The sequence below is a fragment of the Pipistrellus kuhlii genome, unplaced genomic scaffold, assembly GCF_014108245.1.
Source record: "Pipistrellus kuhlii isolate mPipKuh1 unplaced genomic scaffold, mPipKuh1.p scaffold_m20_p_10, whole genome shotgun sequence".
NCBI lineage: Eukaryota > Metazoa > Chordata > Mammalia > Chiroptera > Vespertilionidae > Pipistrellus > Pipistrellus kuhlii.
The window spans coordinates 21,955,015-21,977,820 of record NW_023425405.1 but is presented as its reverse complement, the minus strand read 5'-3'; the positions used below and the strand labels follow the sequence as shown (position 1 = coordinate 21,977,820).

Genomic DNA, 22,806 nt, shown 5'->3' with positions numbered 1-22,806 from the left:
GACCCTATCTGCAATATCAACCTCAGCATCTCCCACCCCCACCGCATCAAGGCTGAACTAATTCCAGCTGGTGCCCCTGACCTGAGCTGGTTCCAACCAAGGTCAGGCAAGTAGGGTAGCTTCTTGACCTGGATGATGCTGTCATAGAGGGAAGGCTGCAGGCTCTGAGCCACCATGTTGGCCAAGATAACAGCCACCATCATGGGAAGGATGTGGGCAATCTGACCCGTTAGTTCAAAGCAAATCACAGCTGTGGAGACTGTGTGGGACACCGCACCCGTCAGTGCTGCTGCTCCTAGAATGAGACACAGAAATGTACTGGTGGATTAGAGCTGCAGTTCTTGGCATGCAGGGCACATGGGGATATGACCAGAATGACACAGAATTGGTCAGTGCCAACACTCTAATATATCCATTTGTCAATAGTAGAAGCTTCACAAAGGTAGAAATTTTGTCTAATCTCTTCTCTGATATGTTTGCTAGTGCCTAGAATACTTTTTGACACATTGCCACTCACTCAACAAATAAGGGGGGGAAAAGAGTGTAGGGGTTAAAATGCTGGACTGTTAGAAAATCATCATTTTTCCTAAAATGAAGATAGTGCTATTTTATCCATTCCTGGTTTTTGAAAGTTTATATCATTCTTTTCAATATATTTTTAAAATTATTAATTTCAGAGAGAGGAAGGGGTAGAGACAGAAACATCAATGATGAGAAAGAATCATTGATTGGTTGCCTCCTGCATGCTCCCCACCAGCCCACAACCCAGGCATGTGTTCTGACCAGGAATTGAACCATGATTTCCTGGTTCATGGGTCAATACTCAACCACTAGTCAAACCAGCCAGGCAGAAGTTTGTATCATTCTTAACAGACCATTTTAAAACCCAGTTATGGCATTCTATTTTGGACCTCAGGTTTTGAGTCAACAATTTATGGGAAAGTAAGGTCACCATCTGGCAATAAAACTGGTTAGTGCTCCTATATGTAAGGGAGCATGGACTTACTTGTTATGGGATTTTAGTAAAAAGAAAAAGGAAGGAGGAGGTGTAGTAATTATGGGGATTTGTATTGGTCATTGTATTGGACATAGGTTTTGGTTGGATGGGCTAATAGATTTAATGAAAAACATAAGAGACTCATAGAGTGGTAGGGGTGTAAAATATCTCAGAAGCCACTTCTGAAGAAACTATGGCTCAGAAAGGAAGCTAACTTGTCCATGACCATCCAGGTGACACAGGCCAGGGATGGGTCCAGAGCCCATGTTCCTTAGCGCTTAGTCATGTGCTTTTAAGTCCCATCAATCCTGGCTTATCTGCAAGGTGAAAGTAATTGAGCCAGTCACCTGCATTCTTGTTTCTATGACTCTTTGGAAGAAGGAAAAAAAAAAAAAAAAAAAAAAAAAAAAAAAGAAAGAAAGAAAAAAGCCCTTACCAAACATTCAGACACAATTCTAGGTGCTTTTATCCCTATTGCTTTATTTAATCCCCATAATCTCTCTTTCACATGAAGAAACTAAGTCTCATAGACATTGAATAAATGTTAATGAGAGTCAGAATCCAGGGTTGATTATTTGAATACAAGTTGGATTAATAGCATTAAATGAAAACCATATTTTATAGCCTGGAATGAAGATGTCAGGGAGAGTTGGAGTGTGGGCAGTTGAGGGACTCAAATATTTGGTTTCAAGAGGGTGAAATGTGTCTCACCAATTACTGCATAGCCCCCAGGTAGGATCTTGTAGATGATGCCATCAAATAAGATGCCATCAGGAAATATCATGGCCACGATCTCTCCCACCAGCCTTCCAAATGCAGCTCCTAGACCAGAGACAAAAGAAAAGTGCTGAGAGATCCAAGTTGCTTATCCTCTGTATTCCCTCTTTGGGCAATAAGATCAAATACAGGTCCCCAGAATTCCAGGGCTTTCTTTATTTTTTCAGTACCCTAGATTGTAGCTATCAGAATAACCCCAGGCTCCCCATCAGAACTCACCTAGCACAAACACAGGCATGAAGCCTCCGCAGGGTATGGGCATAGTGGTGGCCACGATGGACATCCAGAACTGGGGTAAAAAGAGGCATCAGGACACCCTCTCAACTCCACCCAACACACACACACACACACACACACACACACACACACACTCTCTCTCTCTCTCTCTCTCTCTCTCTCTCTCTCTTTCTTTCTCCCTTTCCTGCTACCCCCTCCCCCTCCTTCCTGCTTTCAGAGCCACGGAAATGCTGGGGTGGCTCATCCTTCTGAGAGCTATCCTGTCTGCTCCACTTCCTCCAGAATAAAAAAATATGGAGTTCTCAGGCTAAGAGATGACAACACTATAAGAAAGTTCCTACAGATGGTAAACCCCAAACCCTCCTACTTGGAGTGATTATGTTTGCCTTCCTTTATGCAATCTAGAAAAGAAGTGAGATCTCAGAGGTTCTCTGTCACTAGCCCACTGCCGCCTCTTTGATTTGAACAGTCACCTCAATAGAAGAGCTCGGAACTCTTGAAGCTGAAAGATATTTTTCTGAGTCAAATTTTGTTTCTGAAAAAGATCCCTAGTTGGAAGTGGCAGACACCTTAAAGTCTTGGTGACTTACTGTGTGACTAATTGAGCTTTAATGTAGTTATTTACAAAGCCATTTATATGGTGAACCTCAGGGGAAACTGGAACAACTGTCCTGTCTGAGCCATTTCCTGTGACATCAAGTTATTTTAAACAAAGGATCAAAAAAATCTGATCCCACCTTAGCCATACAGGAAGGGCACCTGGAGAAAGCCAGGTGAGTCAGCCAGTGTAATAGAAAGATTCGTCAAGGCCCTCTTTGTCAGGTAGTATGCCAATGGAAACTGGGAAAATTTTTAGAAAAAGAAATATGTGCATTTTGTAGCAAAGAATACACAGAATTGAGAAATAGAATGGGAAAGGAGAAGTGCTTGAACTTTAATGAGACATAGATTTACATAATACTTCAAAATAAGCAAGCCGATCTTGGAAAAAGGATCTCAAACTAACTTGGTTGAAAGATGGTAGTTGCTAAAGATCAGAACAGATTTCTAGGATCAAAATATTTACAATTTAAAAACTGCACCAACTGCATTGTATACTAATGAAAAGTAAATTTCTCAATTTCCTGAACCTTAGAAAGAATTCCCTTGAGCCAGAGCTGACCTCAAGAGGACGGGACAAAGGCTCTGAGAAGGTTTCACCCCAGAAACTCTGGAATGAGACAAAATCCATTGTTCTTCACATTAGAATATCTGTTTTTAAACAGCTGAAACGGAAAAGTTGAATACACAAAGAGAATATAGACTGAGAAGGCCTGGCGTGTATTGTTATCTTTGCTTTCTCTCTGTACTGGCATAGCGCTCAGGAAACGTAGGTAGGATGTAGATAAGTAGGTGAGTAGGTCAGTAGGAAGGAAGGAAAGAAAGAAAGAAGAGATCTTGGTCAAATAGTATTCATACAAAACAGAAAACACTCTGACAGCTAATATTTGCTAAAATACCCAACAGTAATGTTCACGGGGAATGTGAGGTTAAACTACAAGGGATCAGATATAATGGAGGTTACCATTTCTGACTTTCTGGAGACAGAGTTCTAGGCAACTTGCAGTTTACGCTTCTTAAGTGCCTCTGACCTATGCTAGTTTGAGACCCCTTGAACTATTCTGTACCATATCTTTGGAATAAGTACATAAGGGATTTTGCAAAGCCATAGGGATTTGTAGGCTCAGGACATTCTACAGATAACAGGTGGCTGGCAGGTCTGATTTCAGAGGATGAACTTTCGATTAGCCTCCACGATGTGAGGAAGAACACAGAGGACACAGGAGTATCAACTCCTATAGCATGAAGAATAGCACATGAGACTAGCCAAAATTCTGAGCTATTAGCACATGAAAGGGAAGATCAGGATGCAATGCAAGTGAGTAGAATACAATTAACTCCCAAGATTTTAAATTCTGGGGAGATGGGAAATTAGAGAGCCAAGATCACAGATTCTACTTTATTTAGGCCCTTCACAAGAAGCAATCTGAAGGTCAGGCAAAAAAGAATTCTGTGGAGCTTCAGGCTGTGCTAAGAACTCTGTGACACTCGGTAATCATGTTAGACTTATTGAAAGGGAAATGAGAAGTTGTAATTATATTTCACACTCATTGTGAAACCTCCTGACTTACAACATAATGATATTTTCCAAGTCTTAAGATTGAGGAAGATGGAGGTTCCCTTCCTCAACATTATAAAAGATCTGAACGGAGACTTATCAGCCTGCACTTAATGGAGCCAGAAGACCACATGAATTTTAAATCAGACTGTGGGAAAACAGTTCTAGTCACTGTTATATTTTCATTCTGTTCTGTAGCTGATTGCCCACACGCTGGAAAAAATAATGGTATGTTTATGTGTCCAATGATAGGACAGTGATAATTAAGTAATATGGATTTATAGCCATGATGACTTTTATGTTTATAAATATGATAGAAAATAATAGGCCTAATGCAAACTGTTGGGTTTGAAATATAGCCCAGAAAGTGTGTGAATTCCTTTTCCTGATATACTAATGATATAAATATTTTCAAATGTAACTCAGTGAAAAATTAATAGTAGTGGCATACAGTTGAATTTTTCTATATCATCTAGTAAATTTCTTAGAATAAACTTTAATTGGTGAAATGGTAGGTTTCCAGATATATACTTGGGAATCCTGAGAGGGGAGGTGAGCTGTGGGGAAAATGCTGAAAAATATACATTATTTGTTTCTCTAAAATATTTCAAAAGCTTGACAGTTTAAAAGTGCACATGTCCCCAACTTTACCTTATAGTTCTATAGGAATACCAGAAAAACACAATTATTATAATTGAATGATAAATTCTGAAATGCCATCAAAACTTGGACTTGGTTATAGCAGATGGTTTTGTATATTCAACAACAATTACAGGAAGTTGAGATTTATAAATTAGAGAAGATAAAAGTCTATAAAGAAAGTTCTTCTCCCCCCAAAAAATCCTTAACAAGACACTGTGAACTGCTTTATGATGACAATATCAAATATTTTGAAGGAAGAAACAAAATTTAATAAAGCAGATATGCAAAATGTGGAAGCTATAGATTCAATTAACCCAAGTGAAGTGAAATAGAGAAAAACAGACATAATCACAACTTCTAGAAACCCACAGCAAATCCTGAGAATGTGAGTTACAAAGTTGGAACCTGGTGTGTCAAAGTGCCTGGTATCTCTAAATCATTGACAAGTACATCAAATGAGCAGCAACAAACAAAGAAAAAACATAAAAAAAAATTTTTTTTCAATCATAAACATAAGATTTGCCAAAGATCAGCAGTCAAGTACTTGGCACATAGAAGGTATGTAACATTTATTGAATAAATGATTAAGTGAACCCACTATAGCTATTACAATATAAAATTTATTTAGTGACTCATATTCTGGTGAAATACAGATTCATAAAAAGTATCATAAATAAGCAGAATATTCAAAAACATGAAAGTTCAGTGTGGACAGACTTTTAAATGAGAGCCCTAATATACGGAGCCCTAATATATATGTCTTGCCTGGATTATTCAGGCAAGACATACTATTAGTAATAAGGCAATCATCAAAAAAGAAAACATATGCAATTGGTAATAGTAACAGATGTCACAACCAGGGGTGGAAATTAAAATATCTCTGTATAAGATAATAATTGAGAAGTCTATAAATACATCATCCTTGCCAGGCAGATGTGAAAAAGAATTGATGTGAAAAGAGATCAGCTTTTGTTTCCTAACTGGAGTTAGAAGAAAGAAGTTTGAGAATGGCAAGACACTCACAGCCTCACTACCTAACTGAGAATAATAAAAGTTATAAAAATTGTTTATAGTCACTAATAACATGGATTAAAATATTTTATCTCTTTTGCAAGACTAGAAAACAGATTACCCACTAAACTCGGGGGAAATGGACATGTAAATCAGCTAGAAATGGATAATCGGATACATGGAGAATGAAGTGCCTAATTATCTAATATGTGGGGGCCTTGCTTAATTTACATGAGATTTTTACAGTTATCTATTTTGCTGAAATCTATCTTGCCCTTGTTTATTTGACTGTTGTGATATCTTAATAATTTAATGAGTGGAACCTTTGGAAAGGTAATGATAATTTTTTTTTTTTTTTTTACAGAGAGGAAGGGAGAGAGATAGAGAGCCAGAAACGTCGATGGGAGAGAAACATTGACCAGTCGCATTCTGCACACCCCCCACTGGGGATGTGCCTGCAGCCAACGTACATGCCCTTGACTGGAATCAAACCCGGGACCTTTCAGTCTGCAGACCGACGCTCTATCCACTGAGCCAAACCGGTTTCGGCAGGTTATAATAATTTTGACAACATCACTAAGTTGACACGAGTGGAACAATTAACCTAGAATCTGTGGTCGGCAAATTTATTAGTCAACAGAGCCAAATATCAACAGTACAACAGTTGAAATTACTTTTGAGAGCCAAATTTTTTAAACTTAAACTTCTTCTAATGCCACTTCTTCAAAATAGACTCACCCAGGCAGTGATATTTAGTGGAAGAGCACACTCAAGGGACCAAAGAGCCACAGTTTGCCGACCATGGACCTAGATCATTGTTCTAGGTTCACCTACAAAAATGAGCAATTTGTTCTATGGTTTCTAAGCTAATTCTTTTTAAGTTGGACAAACACCAGATGCAGTTTCACCCTTTCCTACCCTATGCAAACCCTGGATTCCTAGGTTGAAAACCAACGAAGCTTAGGGAGTCAGGAGTGTAGGGAGAGGTACCTTCATGATAAAGAAGAGGAAAACAATGATGACAACGTTGACCTGTGGGTGGATCCACACAGCTGACCGGCCCAGGCTTTCAGGATCACCCACGTGTTTGACCCACGTATTGTTGTCAAACAGGGTGCTAATTGCTTCACGAGGCATCAACTGTAAGAGGGGAAGCGAAATGGGGTAGTTCTCCAGGGATGTTCGGTCCTTCCTCTTTTTAGGGAACTGACTTCCAGTCTTACTTTTCAAAGGTCCCTTCTGCTCTTCTCTCATGGATAGATTTTTATCCTTGGCCAAAAGTCCTTATGCTCAGAAGCCTGAGGGACATCTGTGTTATTTCCCTTTTTCCACGTGGCCCAGTCCTGGCTTAGTCCCTATCATAAGCTCAGTGACCTGACTCCACCCTCAGACTCCCTTGCAGCTGACCTCTCCAGCCATGAATTGTCCCATTCCTGGTGGAAAGGTGCACGAGGCGATGACAAAGGTGACAATTCCAGGATACAGCAGGCGGCTGAAAAAGAAACAGAATGAATGGTCCCTGAATTCAGTCAACCCATAGTGAATGCCACATTGAATTCTGGCAAGCTGAAGTTTCCTGTGGTCTCCTGTAGTCTCAGTTCTTTAAACAGAGTATCTTTCCACCAAAATATCATCTTTAAAGGGGAAATCACACCACTTACCTCCTATATATAGTATCAGGGCTTTTGTATTTTATCACAAGCCACCAAAAGGCATTTAACACCTTCCTCATAAATTTCAAAAGAGGAACTCATGGAGAAACCAGAAAGTAAGTGGGAAGGACTGAGTAAGGGCAGTGACTCACTGCTTAGCAAGAAACTGGCTGAGGGCCTTGTGCTTTCGGACACCGAGCATGACTTGGCGATGCAGATACACAAATACAGCTCCCAGGAACCCACAGCAAATCCTGAGGGTGTAAATTATACAGAAATGAATCCCCCAGCCCTCAGTCCTACCCATGGGGACCAAACACCAGGCATCTGCCTTCCCTTTCTACCCACCTCTCCCCAACAATTTATGTTCTCCCATGCGTGCCCCGCCTTCTTCCCAGCTTGGGTCCCTTTTAATCCTAAAATACGCCACCCCCATCTCACCACTCCCTGAGGAGGTGACCCCACTGACCCAATGACGGCAAAAGCTGGCAGTTCCTGCAGGTCAAAGGGGAAATCCATTCGGAAATTGGTTCTGAAGAGAGCCGTGATGGTATCTAAAGGATGGAAAGGCAGAGGATTATGGTGGGAGTGTCACAAAAACCCATTGAGAGGGAACCAGAAATCATCTGATTTAGGGATCAAGTCCTTCTTCCTCCAAGCCCAACATCTACTCTTCTTTTTAATTTTTTCTTTCTATGCACAACCAGTATTCCCCTATTCCTTGTCCTATAGCCTTGGGTCTTGGCCCCACTTCCCAAATAAAGTCATCCATTCCTTTTCTGCACTGCCTCACGGAGCTTCCCTCCACACCCCATCACAAGCCGCCCTATTCAGGTGCCTCCACCCCAGGGCCCCATACCAGCATCCTTGTTCCACACGGCCAGCACACGGAAAACAAAGGCACTGAACGTGGCTGCAAAGAACCCTCGCCAGTAGTTGTGCACAGCAAAGTAGGTAGAAGTGACCTCGATGCTGAACAGTACTCCTGTAGGGGCACGAATGTAGGGTTAGGTGCAGGCAAGTGTGAAAGGCTCTCTCCCTCACTCCCACCCTGTGGACCTGTTGGAGTCTGTGCTTAATCCTTTTCTTTTGGAGTCCATGCTCTAAACCATATACCTAGTCATGGTAGCAGCATCGTGTAGGCCAGGGATGTGGTTCAACAAGACACAGAGAGGACAACATATGAGGATCAGGTGGTCATGCTCTCTCCATCCCTTAGAAAGTAGGGTTGGGTGAGATTCACAAAGTCAGGTACCTACAAGGATTTAAGAGTCGCTAAATTTTTTTCTGCAGAAAAGTCATGAGAGAGAAAGAAGGAAGAAAGAGAACAGAAGAGAATAGGATGGGTGGAATTTCAGAAAACTGAGTGAGGGAATGGGGAATCTGGGGCAGACTGAGCTTTGCCAACCACCCTTCTGCCCCTGCTCCTCAAATCACACCAACCAAGGCAGTTGCCTTCTTTCCCTAAAAGGAGGATTCAACACAGTAGAGAATCAGGGAGAAAGTCTCTCTCCTTTACCAGTAACAGAACCACAGTCAGCTTTGATTTGCCTGGGTATAAACTATCCAACTTATGAATATTTTACAACCATTTCTTGAAATCCGAGGCTAGATTTTTCTTTCCCATGATGAAGTTCTGGGACACTTCCCCTAACCGTCTGTCACTTTATACTCAGGAATGAGAGCTAATTTTAATATTAGCCTGAGCCAAACAGAAAATGTGCTAGGAAACAAGGCAGTAAAAACATAAACAGCCTCTGGAAGTGCTCTGATCTCTTAAGTTCCGTAACATCACTTTCTTCTCCCATCTTGGATGCTCTTCTGGTTTCTCCTCTGCCTCCCTTGCCTCTATCCAACCCAAGGCCTTAGTCTTGGCCTCCTATTCTTGTTACTCATATATACACTTTGTCTCTCAAGTTCATTTATGCCCATAGATTCAACCAGTACTTATAGGCTACTGATGAATAAAAACTATGGTTTTATTCCAGTTTGTGAACTTCAGACTTACCAACCCAGCTGCCTATTTGATATCACTTGGATATGCCACAGAAACTTTAAATTCCACATATGCAAAGTAAAAATTATCAACTTCCGCCGAAACCGGTTTGGCTCAGTGGTAGAGCATCGGTCTGCGGACTGAAAGGTCCCAGGTTCGATTCCGGTCAAGGGCATGTACCTGAGTTGCAGGCACATCCCCAGTAGGGGGTGTGCAAGAGGTAGTTGGTTGATGTTTCTAACTCTTTATCTCTCTCCCTTCCTCTCTGTAAAAAATTAATAAAATATATTTTTAAAAAAATTATCAACTTCCCACACCTGTTTCCTTCCTATATTCCCTAGCTTGTTCATTACCACTAGCCACCCAAATTTCCTTACTATGAACTTGAGAGTTAGCCTAGATTCCTTATTCTGTCTTATCCTTCATATCCTCACATAAAATCAATCACCAGGTTGCATCAATTTTACTTTCTGTTGCCCATATATATCATCCTCATCTCTGTCTCTTCTGCCTCTGCCTCGTTCAGTCTCTTGTCATCTGGCATCATGATAATGACAGTAGTCTTCTTGTTCAACTTGGATTAAATCTGTTAATCCACAAGCCAGTTCTATCCTGCACACACCTGCCAAAGGGATGGGATCAGCCTGCAAAGCTGGCCATAGCACTTCCTTAGTCAAAGTTCTTCAAGGGCTCCCCTTCACTGTGACAGCATTTCCCAAAGTCAGGTCCATGAGATGCTATGAGGCCCTTGAGAAGGTCCTTGCAAAATGAATTCTGTGTGGTTGCGAGGTGGGAGTGGGGGTTAGTAACAACGAAGCCATATGTTATTTTATTCAACAAGAGTGTTTTTAAAATGTAATTTTTTTTAAAAAAAAGGATTCTGTGGGAAATGCTGAACTTGAGCCACATTTTGCATGTCAGCATATCAAACATTCTGGTAACCTTTCCATTTTAAAAAACACAGGATTTTCCAACTTATTTGACCTCAGAATCCCTTTTGCACATTCCATCTCTTAACACAATGAATGCTGTGTTCTGTAAAAACATATTGGTGACAGAAGAAGGTTTGACTTTGAGCGGTGGGCAGACAGTGCAATATACAAATTCTAGCCTAGAGAATACATAAAATCTACTTTCTTGTGCAAGGCCTACAAAGACCTTCATGAGTTAGCCCCCATTTACCTGCCCAGATTAATTTCCTGTTATTCCTCCCCTGAATCTTCTAGCAATACTCTTCGACTATCATTATATCCCCCAGAGTTTGCATGTTGTTTCTTCTGCCCAGAATACCCTCTTCTAGCTGTCTTCCCTAAGTGTCAGATCAAACACCATCTCTTATAAAGCTCTATTGACAAGCCCCCACCTCCCCACCCCCACTCTGGCAATTTAGCAGAAGGCTCCCATTGCACTGCCAGGGAGACACTTCTGTGAGTGATGGTCTCTTTGCCTGCCTGTCTACCCTTTCAAGGTGAGCTTGTTGAGAGCACAGGGTCTAGCACAGTGCCCAGAGGGCAGCGCAGATCATGCATAATGGAAACAAAAAGATGTTTGTCATTTCGGTAGAATGCTAAAGTTTATTTCTTTAATCAGTGTAAGCCTGCAAGGAATTAACAGTTGACTGGATAGTGAATAAGTGATCTTAATAGTAATTTTTTCTTTCAGAGTTAGTCTATGTTCATAAAATGAAACCAGTCAAGAAATGTTGCCTGCAAGTCCATGTAATATTTGCCACTTAGTACAAACATTCTAAAAATGACATCTTCATGGTGCTGAGAAAACTGGAAAGCCACATGCAAACAAATGAAACTGGGTTACAGTTTGCCCCCATGTACAAAAAAAATAATTCAAAGTGGACCAACGACCTAAATATAAGACCCAAAACAATAAGTTACACAGAAGAAGGTATAGGTACCAAACTTATAGATCTTGGTCATAGAGAATATTTTATGAACTTGATCCTAAACACAAGTAAAGTAAAAAATAAATGCATAGGACTATATCAACTAAAAAGCTCTATATAGGAAAAGAAACTGACAACAAAACAAAAAGGCAGGCAACCAGATGGGAGATGATATTTGCAAAGGTTTAATTTCCAATATATATATAAAAACCTCATAAAACTCAATACCAAACAAACAAACAACCCAATCAAAAATGGGCAGAGAACCTGAAAATACACCTCTTCCAAGAAGACATATGAACAGCCAATTATATGAAAAGATGTTCAACCTCACTGACAATTAGGAAAATGCAAATCAAAACTATAATGAGATACCCCCTCAGGCCATTATCAACAAAATGAGAATTAACAAGCTTTGGAGAGATTGTTGAAAAAAGGGAACCCTCTGCTGGTGGGAATGTAGACTGGTACAACCACTATGAAAAGCAGTCTGGCGATTCCTCAAGAAATTGAGAATAGAGCTACCACATGACCCAGCAATTCCTCTCCTGTGTATAGATCTGAAACCTCAAAATGATGTATTCATAAAGATATATGCACCCCTATGTTCACTGCAGCATTATTTACAGTGGCCAAGACATGCAAACAACCAAGTGTCCCACAATAGAGGACTGAGTAAAGGTGATGTGGTACACATACACAATGGAATACTACTCAGCCATAAAAAACGACGAAATATTGCCATTTGCAACAACATGTATAGATCTTGAGAACATTATGCTAAGTGAACTAAATCAGTCAGAAAAAGCTAAGAACTACATGATTTCACTCCTAGGTGGGAAACTCATTAACACAAACAGAATTGGGATAGTTGCCAGAGGGAAGGGGATAAGGGTAAAGGAGCTCTCAATATATGGTGACAGAAGAAGGTTTGACTTTGGATGGTGGGCAGACAGTGCAACATACAGATCTTATAACATACAAACCCATACCTGAAACCTATATGTTCATGTTGACCAATGTCACTTCAATCAATTTAATTAAAAAAAAAATTAAAAAGGCATCTTCACTTTTCAATGCTTAACATTTTCTTGTGTCAAGAGCCACATTTTGCTTGTTTATGCGGGCTTCAGGGACATGTTTTCTCTGTAACTTTCCTATGGTCTTTCCCAATCTCTACACAAGGCCAATACAAACCTTCCTCCGTCATTCCAGAAATTCCAATTTTATGCAGAAAATTCAGGTTCTTTTCATGGTTTTACCTGTCTAAAAGTGTTCCTTACATCTTTTGGATGTGTGAGATGAAAGAGTAAATAAAAGTGAAAGTGAGTATAGACATTAAGTGAGAAATTTAACTTGCGTAGAAATTCCAGCACACTACCCTTCATGGATAGGGACGAGTGACTCTAAGGTCAAGGACTGACAACAGAAGGGCAAGAGGGTTGCCAGCTGAAGCATTTGTTGATCTCACCTCCTTACGCAGAGCACACTGGCACAGTGTCAGGACAAGGGAACATGATACATTTTCATTAACTCTGAGCGCTTATCCATGTATCATCCCCAGGCCAAGCCACGTTAGCTACCTCCTCCACAAAAGGATTGATCACATTCTCTTAATTGAAAAGATACCTCTAACAGCTGGTGCATTTAGGAAGCATATGCTATTCCTATAATTTTGTTCGTCCAGTTGTCAACTCAGTGTCCTTTCTGTCACTCGATGAATCCAATGACTGGTCGAAATAATCCCTGTTCTGTGGGTTTGGTTACAGCGAGCATTGAGGAGTAAATAAACACATACAACTGCTTTCTCCGACCATGCCTGCTTATTAGTCATCCAGGACAAGGAAAGTAACATGTTCTCTCCTCTCTAATCTCAGTCTTGTGCAGCTTTTGGCAGGAATACATATAAAGTGCTTAGAGTGTTGCCTGCACGTGGTACTAGTGAATGCTCACTGGAAGTTAGCTGTTTTTTAAAAAAAATATATATTTTATTGATTTTTTACAGAGAGGAAGGGAGAGAGATAGAGAGCCAGAAAAGTCGATGAGAGAGAAATATCAACCAGCTGCCTCTTGCACACCCCCTACTGGGGATGTGCCTGCAGCCAAGGTACATGCTCTTGATCGGAATTCAACCCAGGACCTTTCAGTCCACAGACCAATGCTGTACCACTGAGCCAAACCGGTTTCTGCTAGCTGTTTTTGTTATACCCTGGTTTTAACTGGTAGTACTCATACGTGGGGATGCTGACAACTGCTTGGGGGCCAAGGTCAGACAAGTGGGCTGGTGTAGGAGGGGTAAATCACTTGCCTCCAAGTGGGGTCCCAAAGCAACAGCCGACTCCCACAGCACAGCCCACCGTCAGCATATCAGTATAATAGTATGGCTGCTACTAGGGAGAGACAGACCAAGAGAGAAAAGGGAGGGGAGAGGAAGAGGGGCAGAGAGGAATGGAGAACAAGCAAGGGTGGGGAATAAGGCAAAAGGAAAGGCTTAAGTCACAAGGAATCATAGTGGTCCCATTGCCCCCGCAATTCCCAAGCCAAGACAGGAAGTGACCTCATAGTGCAAGGCCAAGCATAGAAAATGAAATAAAAGTTAGGTAAATATATGGTGGGCAGGTAAGCCAATCAATGATCACCAGAGTGAGGCAGGAGGTGGGGACAATCAGGGAGAGGAGTGTCAGTAGCAAGAGAGAGAGGAAAGGACTTCAGACAAACTGCATGATATAGCCGTCAGCCTCAAAAGGGCATGCAGTTCTTTGGTAGAAAAGTGTGGGTGTCTGGAGACCAGGTGCTGAAGGCCTACCCACCAGTCCCTTCAGTGAGCACCGCCTTCCACCCCAAAGCTGTGGCGGCCACCCAGACCACCCCCCCCTTCCAAGTCATGCTCAGGAAACGGGTGGGGAGGAAGTGGGACTTGCCTCCGACAGGGGCTGCAAAGCAGCATCCCACGCCCACTGCGCAGGCCGACACCACGAGGTCAAGCTGCTCAGGCACGGTCTGCAACAGAGAAGCGCGTGGGACAAGGAGGGCGGAGGGCTGAGGTAAGGGGCAGTGTGAGAGAGATGGGGTGGAGTGAGGAAGGGACAGGGTAGCACAGGAGGGAATCAGGGAGGGGAACAGACACGGGGCAGAGGGGTGGACTTGCAGGTTAACAGAGGAGCGAGCCGTGTGCAGGCTCCAATGCAGGGGTGCAGAGCAAGAAGAGGGGGGGCATTACTGGACAGGCATAGGCTGAACAGAGGTGTCAGGTGGCAAGGACAGGCGGCGTATGTGTGTGTGGAGATCAGGGGAGCATGGTAGAGCGCCATGCCCCGTTTTAGCATCCAGCCCAGCCCGGAGCGAAGGCAGCCCTCCTGACACCCTGAACACACACAGGCACTCTTCACTGGACTTTCCCCCCCTTACCTCATACACCCCGGAGAACACGGACATAAACTTGCTGAGGACAGCGGCGCAGATGCTGGCAATGTGGACAAAAGGGCCCTGGGAGAGAGACGAGGGGGAGGTCAGGAGCAGGAGTCCAGGTGGGAGGCTTTGTGGCATTCCAGGCACTAACTTTTATTGCTCCAGGCTCGTACTATCTGCTGGAAGCACAGACGTGAGTAACGCAGGAGTTCTGCCCTCATGGAGCTCCATCCCAGAGAGGAAGGGATGTGACATACCGCATTTTATCATTTCAGAAACTTCTAAGGCCCAGGAAGAAATTGAGGGAGGGCAAGGGGACAGAGAGAGACAGGACAGATGAGGTGGGATCAGGGGTGTCTAGAGAAGGTGCTCAGGGATGGTCACCGGTGAGTAGTGCCTTATTGAAATGAGGGTGTGAGTCACGTGTGTGCCAGGGGGAAGAGTGTTCCAGGCCGAGGGCACAGCAAGCACTGTGGTATAGGCTATGGACTGCAGCGGGACAAGCATGCCATGAGCATAACCTTGGAGAAAGCACAGCCACACTCTAGGTCCCCGTTTTCAAATATTAAAACAAAGGCATTGGTCTGGAGTGGCTCTAAGGCAGTGGTCTGCAACGGGGAAAGACCCCCCACAAGGGGACGTTTGACAATGTCTGGAGACATTTTGGTTGTCACAACGGTGTGGGGGAGGGGGGGGGAGAAGGGGTGCTATTGGTACCGAGGGGGGAGAGGCCATGGATGCTGTTAAACATCCTATCATGATCCCCAGAACCACTATTACCCAGCTCCAAATGTCAACAGAGCCCAGGTTGGGAGACTGCTCTGAGGCCCTCCCAGCTCTGAGGCTTCTGCTATTCTGCCCCAGGAGGAGGACCTTTCCACAATTCCCTCCACTTCCCCCCATTCCCCTGTTCCCTTGGCTCTGACTCTTGTCCCCATGCCCATGCCCATGTCTGTTCCCAGAGCCACCATCTGCCCAGCTCTCGCCTCAGGGCCTGCCACCTACCTCCTTCCCCACAGGAATACCACTGCCCAGTCCGGCGGTCAAGGCCACCACCTTGGCCACGAAGGCCTTGAGGGTGAGATATTCCTTCAGGATAACCCCACGAAGTATTGTTTTCATCTCAGGGATCCCAGAGCCTAAAAGGGTTGTAAAATGGTTGCGTGCAGGTTCAAGCTGGAGGTTCAAAGGGAGAGGAACATCCAGACAGTGGACATGGAGATGGGGGTGGGGAAGGGAGAGGGCTGTGCTGGAGAGGACAGGGACAAAGCAGAGGTAAGGGCCGTCAATAGGGCCGGGTGAAGGAGGGAGGGGGAGGAAGGGTTAGCAGGACAGTGCGATTATACTGATGACTGGACGTGGGACGGTCCAAGTGGAAGTTCTCACCGACAGCCTGGGGAGAGATGAGGTGGCAGAAGTGGGCGCTGAAGAGGATGAGGGTAAGTGGGAAGGACACCCACACCAGGTACTGCAGAGGCAGGTTGGGCTGCACGTTGGAATAGGTCCACTTGTAGACTGCGGAGACACGCGCTGGGCTCAGTCCCCTGTGGACCCGAGGTCACCGCTCCCCCGGCCCCTCAGATCCACCTCACAGGTCAGCGTGCTGGGAGCATTTTCATCTCACCGGGACTATCCCACTGAATCTCGCGAGACGGTACTATTCTCATTGGACGTGTGAGTGGGAGGCCTGAGTTGCTGGATTGCCCTGTCCCTTGCAGTTCCCACCACTAGTGGAGCCCTTGCTGCAAACCACATTGAGCTCGGACTGCGGCCACGATGTTAGAGGCCACTGGGTTGACAAGCCAGCCCGGCTTGCCAGGAACTGAGGTGCTTCTGGGTCCTATAATAGAATGTTTGGTGTCAAACCAGGGAAAGTTCTGGGAAAACTGGGGTGAGTATTAGAGGGACATCCACAGCTTGGCTGGTGGCAGGTGGCAGGGGCAGGAGAAATAGATCTGGGCCTGGTCTGGTCTTGTCCTGGGTCTGATCTCCTCTGTGCAGTGCCCCTCTCCCAAAACACACCCAGCTTATCCTCGGAGGAAACTCTAGACACCGTCAGGTATGGGGAGAGGCCGAGGGGACAGGGCCAGGTGAAACCTACCCTGGAGGGTTTTGGCACTAACATAATCCATGCCCCAGCTGACCAGAGCCATAAGCAGTCCCAGAAGCACCAGAAAGATCCAGTCTTCCCCTAACTTCCTCCTCACAACACGTCCCAGGCGGTACATACAACCTGTAAAAGAAAGGAGTAAAGAAGAGTAATAACCAGTCACTGCTCAGACCTATGACTGAGCGCTGGAGGGGATGTCTCATTTCACGTCTCATCGCCGAGTTTCTCTTCACTTCTCTGCCAGGTGCTGCCCTGACCCTTCCAAAGGCACCAAAGTTCAGTTCCCTACTGGATTCTTGAATTTCTTTCTAAAACTCATTTCTTGGGGCAGAGCAGGAGGGAAAGTGGGGAACAAGGTGAGTAAGAAGGAAATGGCAAGAGCTGCCTCTCCTTAATACTGGGCAGAGGGCTGTGGGGTGTATGCGGGGAGTGGGAGGGTGGATATATACAACAGGACGTTCAAGTGATTCTCCTAAGCCCCGCCCCTCCTCTATCCCAGATCACTCTATTCTACAGTCCCCATCACCTTGGCATTTAGAATAGTGGTCCTCATCTGTGCTGTCCATGGTGGCACTGGAGCCCATCTTCCTGGGCATCCCCATGCCATGCTCCTTGTCTGAAAATTGCTCCTTGTGATGGCCATAAATCTGGACAGAAGGAGAATGGGAATGTCTGTCTTGCAGAAAACTCAAAGGGAATAGACAGAGGGAAACACATAGACCCACAGAAATACACAAACAGACAACCCTTTAAAATCCTGGGTGTTGAGGGCCTCAGGTAGTGCCATCTTGTGGTCCTCCTGCCCTCAGCTCCCCACTCATACATGTCCCTCTCTCCATCTGTACTCATCTTGGCCCATGGCAACCTTCATCAAGGAGGCCAATTTCTACTCTAAGTAGAGTTAGAACTGTTCATCTGTGTCCATTAAACGTTTTCTGTGTCACTCAGCCTGTCTCTCTAATATTCCCAGACTCCCACCCCAACCCCGACTTCTCTCCTGGAATCCTGACATGATGGGATGAGGACAGACCAGCAGGTGACTCTTGGCTGCACTGTGCCTTGGTGTGTCTAGCCATCCTGGAGGCCTCTGAGATGCCCGGCCACACTGAGAGGAAGCCCACGCCTCACTCCCTGGACTGCATGCACCAATAGGAACGAGTCCTGAGAAGGCAAGTCAACTCACTTCTTGTCAGAGCAGGGTAATTAGATGCTCCCCCAAAATGTGAAGAGGACGGTGGAGCGCCCTTCAGATCTGGTAGCCCTCCACTCTCACCCCCAGGTAGCCTGGCCTGCCCCACTGCACTAACTCCCCCCTTGGGCCAGGGTCAGGCCAGGCCATGTTGCTGGTTCTGGGAGAGCCGGAGTGGAAGAGATCCGATTTCACAATATGAGCAGTGGAGTCGGAGCTGGAGTAGTGGGCAGGCACACCGCTTCCCCTGCTCATGGCTGTTCTGTCTTCTGGAATGAGGTTAGTGATGAGGGAGGCGGTGTTTCTGTCCATGCCCCACCCAGGACCCAGCAAGAAGACACTACCTACCCATGGCACTCAGTACATGCCCTCCCACAGGCTGTCTCACTCCCTCCCACAGCTGGGACTCAGATCGCTTCATGCTCCCTCCCCCGCTGCCAGGTGGTGGAGATGAGGAAGAAGGGTGCTCTATACTGGAACTGGGGAACACTGAAAGAGCCAGGTCAGGGCTGGCTGGTTCAGGGCTAAGTAAGTACCATAGCAGAGAGGGCTGGGGAGGGAAGGGAAGCATCCAATCTGAAATGGGGGTGGGGGAGTAGCATCTAGGCTTGGTTAGCAAGAATGTGTGTGTGTGTGTGTGTGTGTGTGTGTGTGTATGTGTGTGCTTGGGGGGGGGGGCAGAGGAGGATACTGCATATGGGTGAGAGTATGAGAGAGCTCACACATGCAATGACGTGGACTCCTCGGCCAGTCACTCCTGTAGCTTATGTAAGCATGATCTCCTCATACATGTGTGGCTTTGCCGGCCCCATAGGATTCATGAGATTTCTGGGGAAGGTCACATAAAAGGACTTGTGTCTACTGAGCTAGGTCCAGCCCTTGGCAGAATCGTCATATTTGAATACACTGCCATGGACTTCTTAAGTTAAAAAGAAAAAAAGTAACACTGCTCCTTCTTTTCACCCAATCCCTAATTTCCCTCGGTCCATACAGCCCACCACCCCTCCCTTTTACCTGTGTGGGGTGGGCGTTGGGACGGGAGCCTGCATCCCTCTGGGGCCTGTGCTGGAGGCCCCCATTCTCCAAGGGCAGCCCGTAGCTGGTGCAGTGTTCGAAGGGCATGTACTGGTACTGGGGGGCACTACCCCACCAGCTTTGTTCGCGCCCACGCAGCTGGGACTCAGATCGCTTCATGCTCCCTCCCCCGCTGCCAGGCCTTGGCCTGCTTGCCCCCGTCCAACCCCCAGTACAGCTCCTCAAGCCTGTCCTCTTGCCTGTCCCAAGGCGTCTGGGGCAGCATGCCCACCCCCAGCTATTTATAGCCATCTCTCCATCACATGACCCGCCCCCCCCCCCCTGCCACATCTGATCTGCTTGGGGTCGAAGCAGGTGTGAGAGCAGGGGGGGGGGGGGGGCTGGGATGAGAACCTGAGGGACAGTCCTGCAGGGAATTCCCACAGCAGGGCAGCAGTTTTGTCCCCCTCCTTGGTCACTAGGAGGCTGCCAACCCCCTAGCCACTGGTCCCTCTATAAATATCGCCTGGACCAGGATGGAAAACTGCTCAGCGTGCTCTCCAACCTGTGTGTGTCCGGAGCGTGTTAGAGCTACACCATCCAGTGTCGCACCTCTTTTCTCCAGCATGTGGAAGACCAGGCTGTGGTGCTGGACATGGACGGAGTGATTTCAAGGTCTGGAAACACTGGAGAGTAACTCACCTGGGGGAGTAACTGATGCTTCTCTCCCATCTGTCCCTGCCAAGTTGTTCCTTGTTTAGTCCTCATCTGTCAGACCACCTCTCCTCCAGGTGTTCAGTGTTCTCCTCCAGGTTTGCCCTTCTGTCTGCCAGGGGCTACTAATAATGCTTTGGTGCCATCCCTTGACCCCACCTTATCCGTCACGCACTGGGTGTGGGGTGCTGTGGGAAGCAGATTGATAACCTTGGCTTCTGGCATTTCTACACCTTCCCAGACTGAGAAGTGTCAGTGCATAAGCATCATAGATTTATGGGGAGGCACTCAGCTTCTGTGTGGACTGAGGGGTGCCCGCCTGTCTAACCAGTGGGTTAGATAACAGGGAGAAGTGGACTAGGGGTAAGGGGATGCAGAAGAGGGAAGGGACTATTTATCATGAGAACCCACAAACATAAATGATGATGGGGAAGTACTCTACTATTCTTCCCTTTTTCAGGTCAATAAATCATTTTTGGCCAAGGACAAACTATTCTATCTGGCATCACTTTTTTTTTTCTTTGCCAATTTTCCTAGGAAATTCTTTCTCCTGTGAATGCCTTACTATAGAAGAAGAGTTGTGAACATGAGCCACTGTAGTTTAAGATCCATCACCAAGTGAGGCATGTTCCAGGACAGTCCAAGTTCAGGCCTGATAGGGAGGGACACTACACATCTGGTCTACAAGTAAACTTGGATCTAGGCTAAATGGATCTGTCCAAGCCACGTGGGATGATGGATACGATCAAACATACATTTTCTAACAAATCTTCTGAGCTCGAAGGCAAATAATTTTATCCATCCACAAAGGTAAGCACGTGCCCATTTGAGGGACTGAATATCTGCAGGCAGAAAATAAGGAAGGTGTTCTAAGGAGTTGGAGGTGAAAGGAATAGTCTTAAAGAAAATACAGAGCTCAAATAAAACACATTGTGGAGCATGGCTCTCCTGAAGGTAGCCAGTTCTGTAGGATCTTGATAATCCCAACAAACAAATATCTAAGACAATTCCTATTTCTTCACTATTCCAGAGAAAGTCAGGGTCTGGTTATGGATTCTGAGATTTGGAGGCAGAGATTGGTGGGACTGGGGAAGCCCTCACAGTTGACCAAGCCAAGCAGAAGCACCTGCTGCAATGCTGGAACCCAGATTCTGAAATGAGGAGGGCCACAGAAACCTACAGCTGCTGGTGCAGAATGTGAGCGGAATCCCATGAGTTTGAGGTTATAAAATGTTCAGGTCTCATGGGTTATCATCTGCAAGAGAATAAAATGTAGACCTTGCCCATCCCCCACCCACCTCCTCATAGGTACAGTGCTTAGGTTCTTATTTGGACAGCTAAAGATGGACTTCTAGAGAGTTCTGTGAAAAGCTCTTAATTTGGAAACAAATTCATAGGCATGCATGTATGCTCTAGTATATGTATAATGGCCCGGCTGGTATTGCTCAGTGGTTGATCATCAACCCATGCACTAGTCCAGTGGTCGGCAAACTCATTAGTCAACAGAGCCAAAATCAACAGTACAATGATTGAAATTTCTTTTGAGAGCCAAATTTTTTAAAACTTAACTTCTTCTAATGCCACTTCTTCAAAATAGACTCGCCCAGGCCTTGATATTTTGTGGAAGAGCCATACTCAAGGGGCCAAAGAGCCGCATGTGGCTCTAGAGCTACAGTTTGCCGGCCATGGCACTAGGAGGTTGCTGGTTTGATTGCTGGTCAGGGCACATGCCTGGTTTGAGACTTCAACCCCAGTGGGGCATATAGGGGTGTGTTGATGTTTTTCTCTCAGTGTTCCTATCTCTCTCTTCCTCTCCCTTCTCTCTCTAAAATCAATAAAAACATTTAAAAAAGATATGTATACTGTGTAAGATATATATTCTTCTGAGGTTTTAAGTAGATTTTCTTAAGGTCCATGATACTAAAAGATTAAAACCTAGTATAGGTTTATGGAATTGCTATTTGAAGGAAGGTTGTCAGAAGTGACAAAATAGTAGTAATTTCTCCTGTACTCATTGGTCTTTGCCTCCCAGACCTTTAAAAATCCTTGGTTCCTTCCCTTGCATTCTACTAAGCCCTCCCGATAGCACTGGACTGACAGGTCTCTTTCTCCCTCTTCTGGTTTTTCAAGCACGATACACTTTCCCCCTATTCTCTTCCTAACTAGGGCTGAGATGGGATAATAACGTCATCATTAGTCTCAGGTGGGAAAAAATCTAGAGCCCCTTAAAGTGAGGAGGGAGAAAATCTCATGCTAGGAAAACAGTCACAGATGCAATCGTCAGTTAAAGGTGTCCACACACAAGGTGACCTTATTTCACATGCTAGTTTCAGTGTCCTCAGAAAGGCAGTGACTTAGAGGGTTACGGAGATAAAAGAATGTATGCAAAGTTACCATTGTGGTTCTACTGTGGTTGCTCAGTTGGTCAAAAGGTTGGTGGTCCAATTCCTGGTCAGGGCACATAGCTATGTTTCAGGTTTGATCCCTGGTCAGGGTGCATATGGGAGGCAACCAACCGGTTTATCTCACATATCAATGTTTCTCTCTCTCTCTCAAATCAATAAAAACATATCCATGGATGAGAATTTTTTTAAAAAATAAGTTACCAAAGTGTTTGCTCCCTGATAAGCACTGAATGTGAACTCTCATTATTAAACTGAAGCTTTATTTTGTGAGAGTTAATGCGTTAACACCATGTGATTTTCCCTACACCATCACATTTAATCCTCATAGAAACCTTGGAAGGTAGAAATAATTTTTCTCATGTTTAGATATGGGAGACTGATGTTCTGTGAGATTAGGTACCCTAGCCAAGGTCTCTGGCATCTTAAAAGACTGAGCCAGCATTCAAATCTACTTGATTCCAAGCCCATGCCCTTCAGGTCCCGTTTACTTGCTTTTTTGTACATTTGAAGTCTCTGAGCCTCACTTCCTCTTCTGTAAAATGGGAAAGTGACTACCTCGTGGGACTGTGGAGGATGGGAAGGCTCCAAGCAGTGCC

At 45.1% G+C, this 22,806-nt stretch overlaps 1 protein-coding gene across 1 annotated transcript in view; it reads right to left on the bottom strand.

Annotated features, from left to right (window-relative positions):
• Positions 1-19,760, bottom strand: part of CLCN1 (chloride voltage-gated channel 1) — a 28,662-nt gene extending 8,902 nt beyond the window's left edge. Inside the window, exons 1-15 of the mRNA XM_036429121.1 lie at positions 19,092-19,760; positions 17,415-17,535; positions 16,880-17,011; positions 16,165-16,293; positions 15,784-15,917; positions 14,779-14,856; positions 13,679-13,757; positions 8,334-8,459; positions 7,944-8,028; positions 7,627-7,728; positions 7,230-7,314; positions 6,813-6,962; positions 1,994-2,063; positions 1,709-1,819; positions 82-295 (exon numbers count right to left, since the gene is read on the bottom strand). Coding sequence (XP_036285014.1) covers positions 82-295; positions 1,709-1,819; positions 1,994-2,063; positions 6,813-6,962; positions 7,230-7,314; positions 7,627-7,728; positions 7,944-8,028; positions 8,334-8,459; positions 13,679-13,757; positions 14,779-14,856; positions 15,784-15,917; positions 16,165-16,293; positions 16,880-17,011; positions 17,415-17,535; positions 19,092-19,442 — 1,967 coding nt within the window. The 5' untranslated portion in view covers positions 19,443-19,760. The remainder of the gene's footprint in view (positions 1-81; positions 296-1,708; positions 1,820-1,993; positions 2,064-6,812; positions 6,963-7,229; positions 7,315-7,626; positions 7,729-7,943; positions 8,029-8,333; positions 8,460-13,678; positions 13,758-14,778; positions 14,857-15,783; positions 15,918-16,164; positions 16,294-16,879; positions 17,012-17,414; positions 17,536-19,091) is intronic.
• Positions 19,761-22,806: the final 3,046 nt, after the last annotated feature.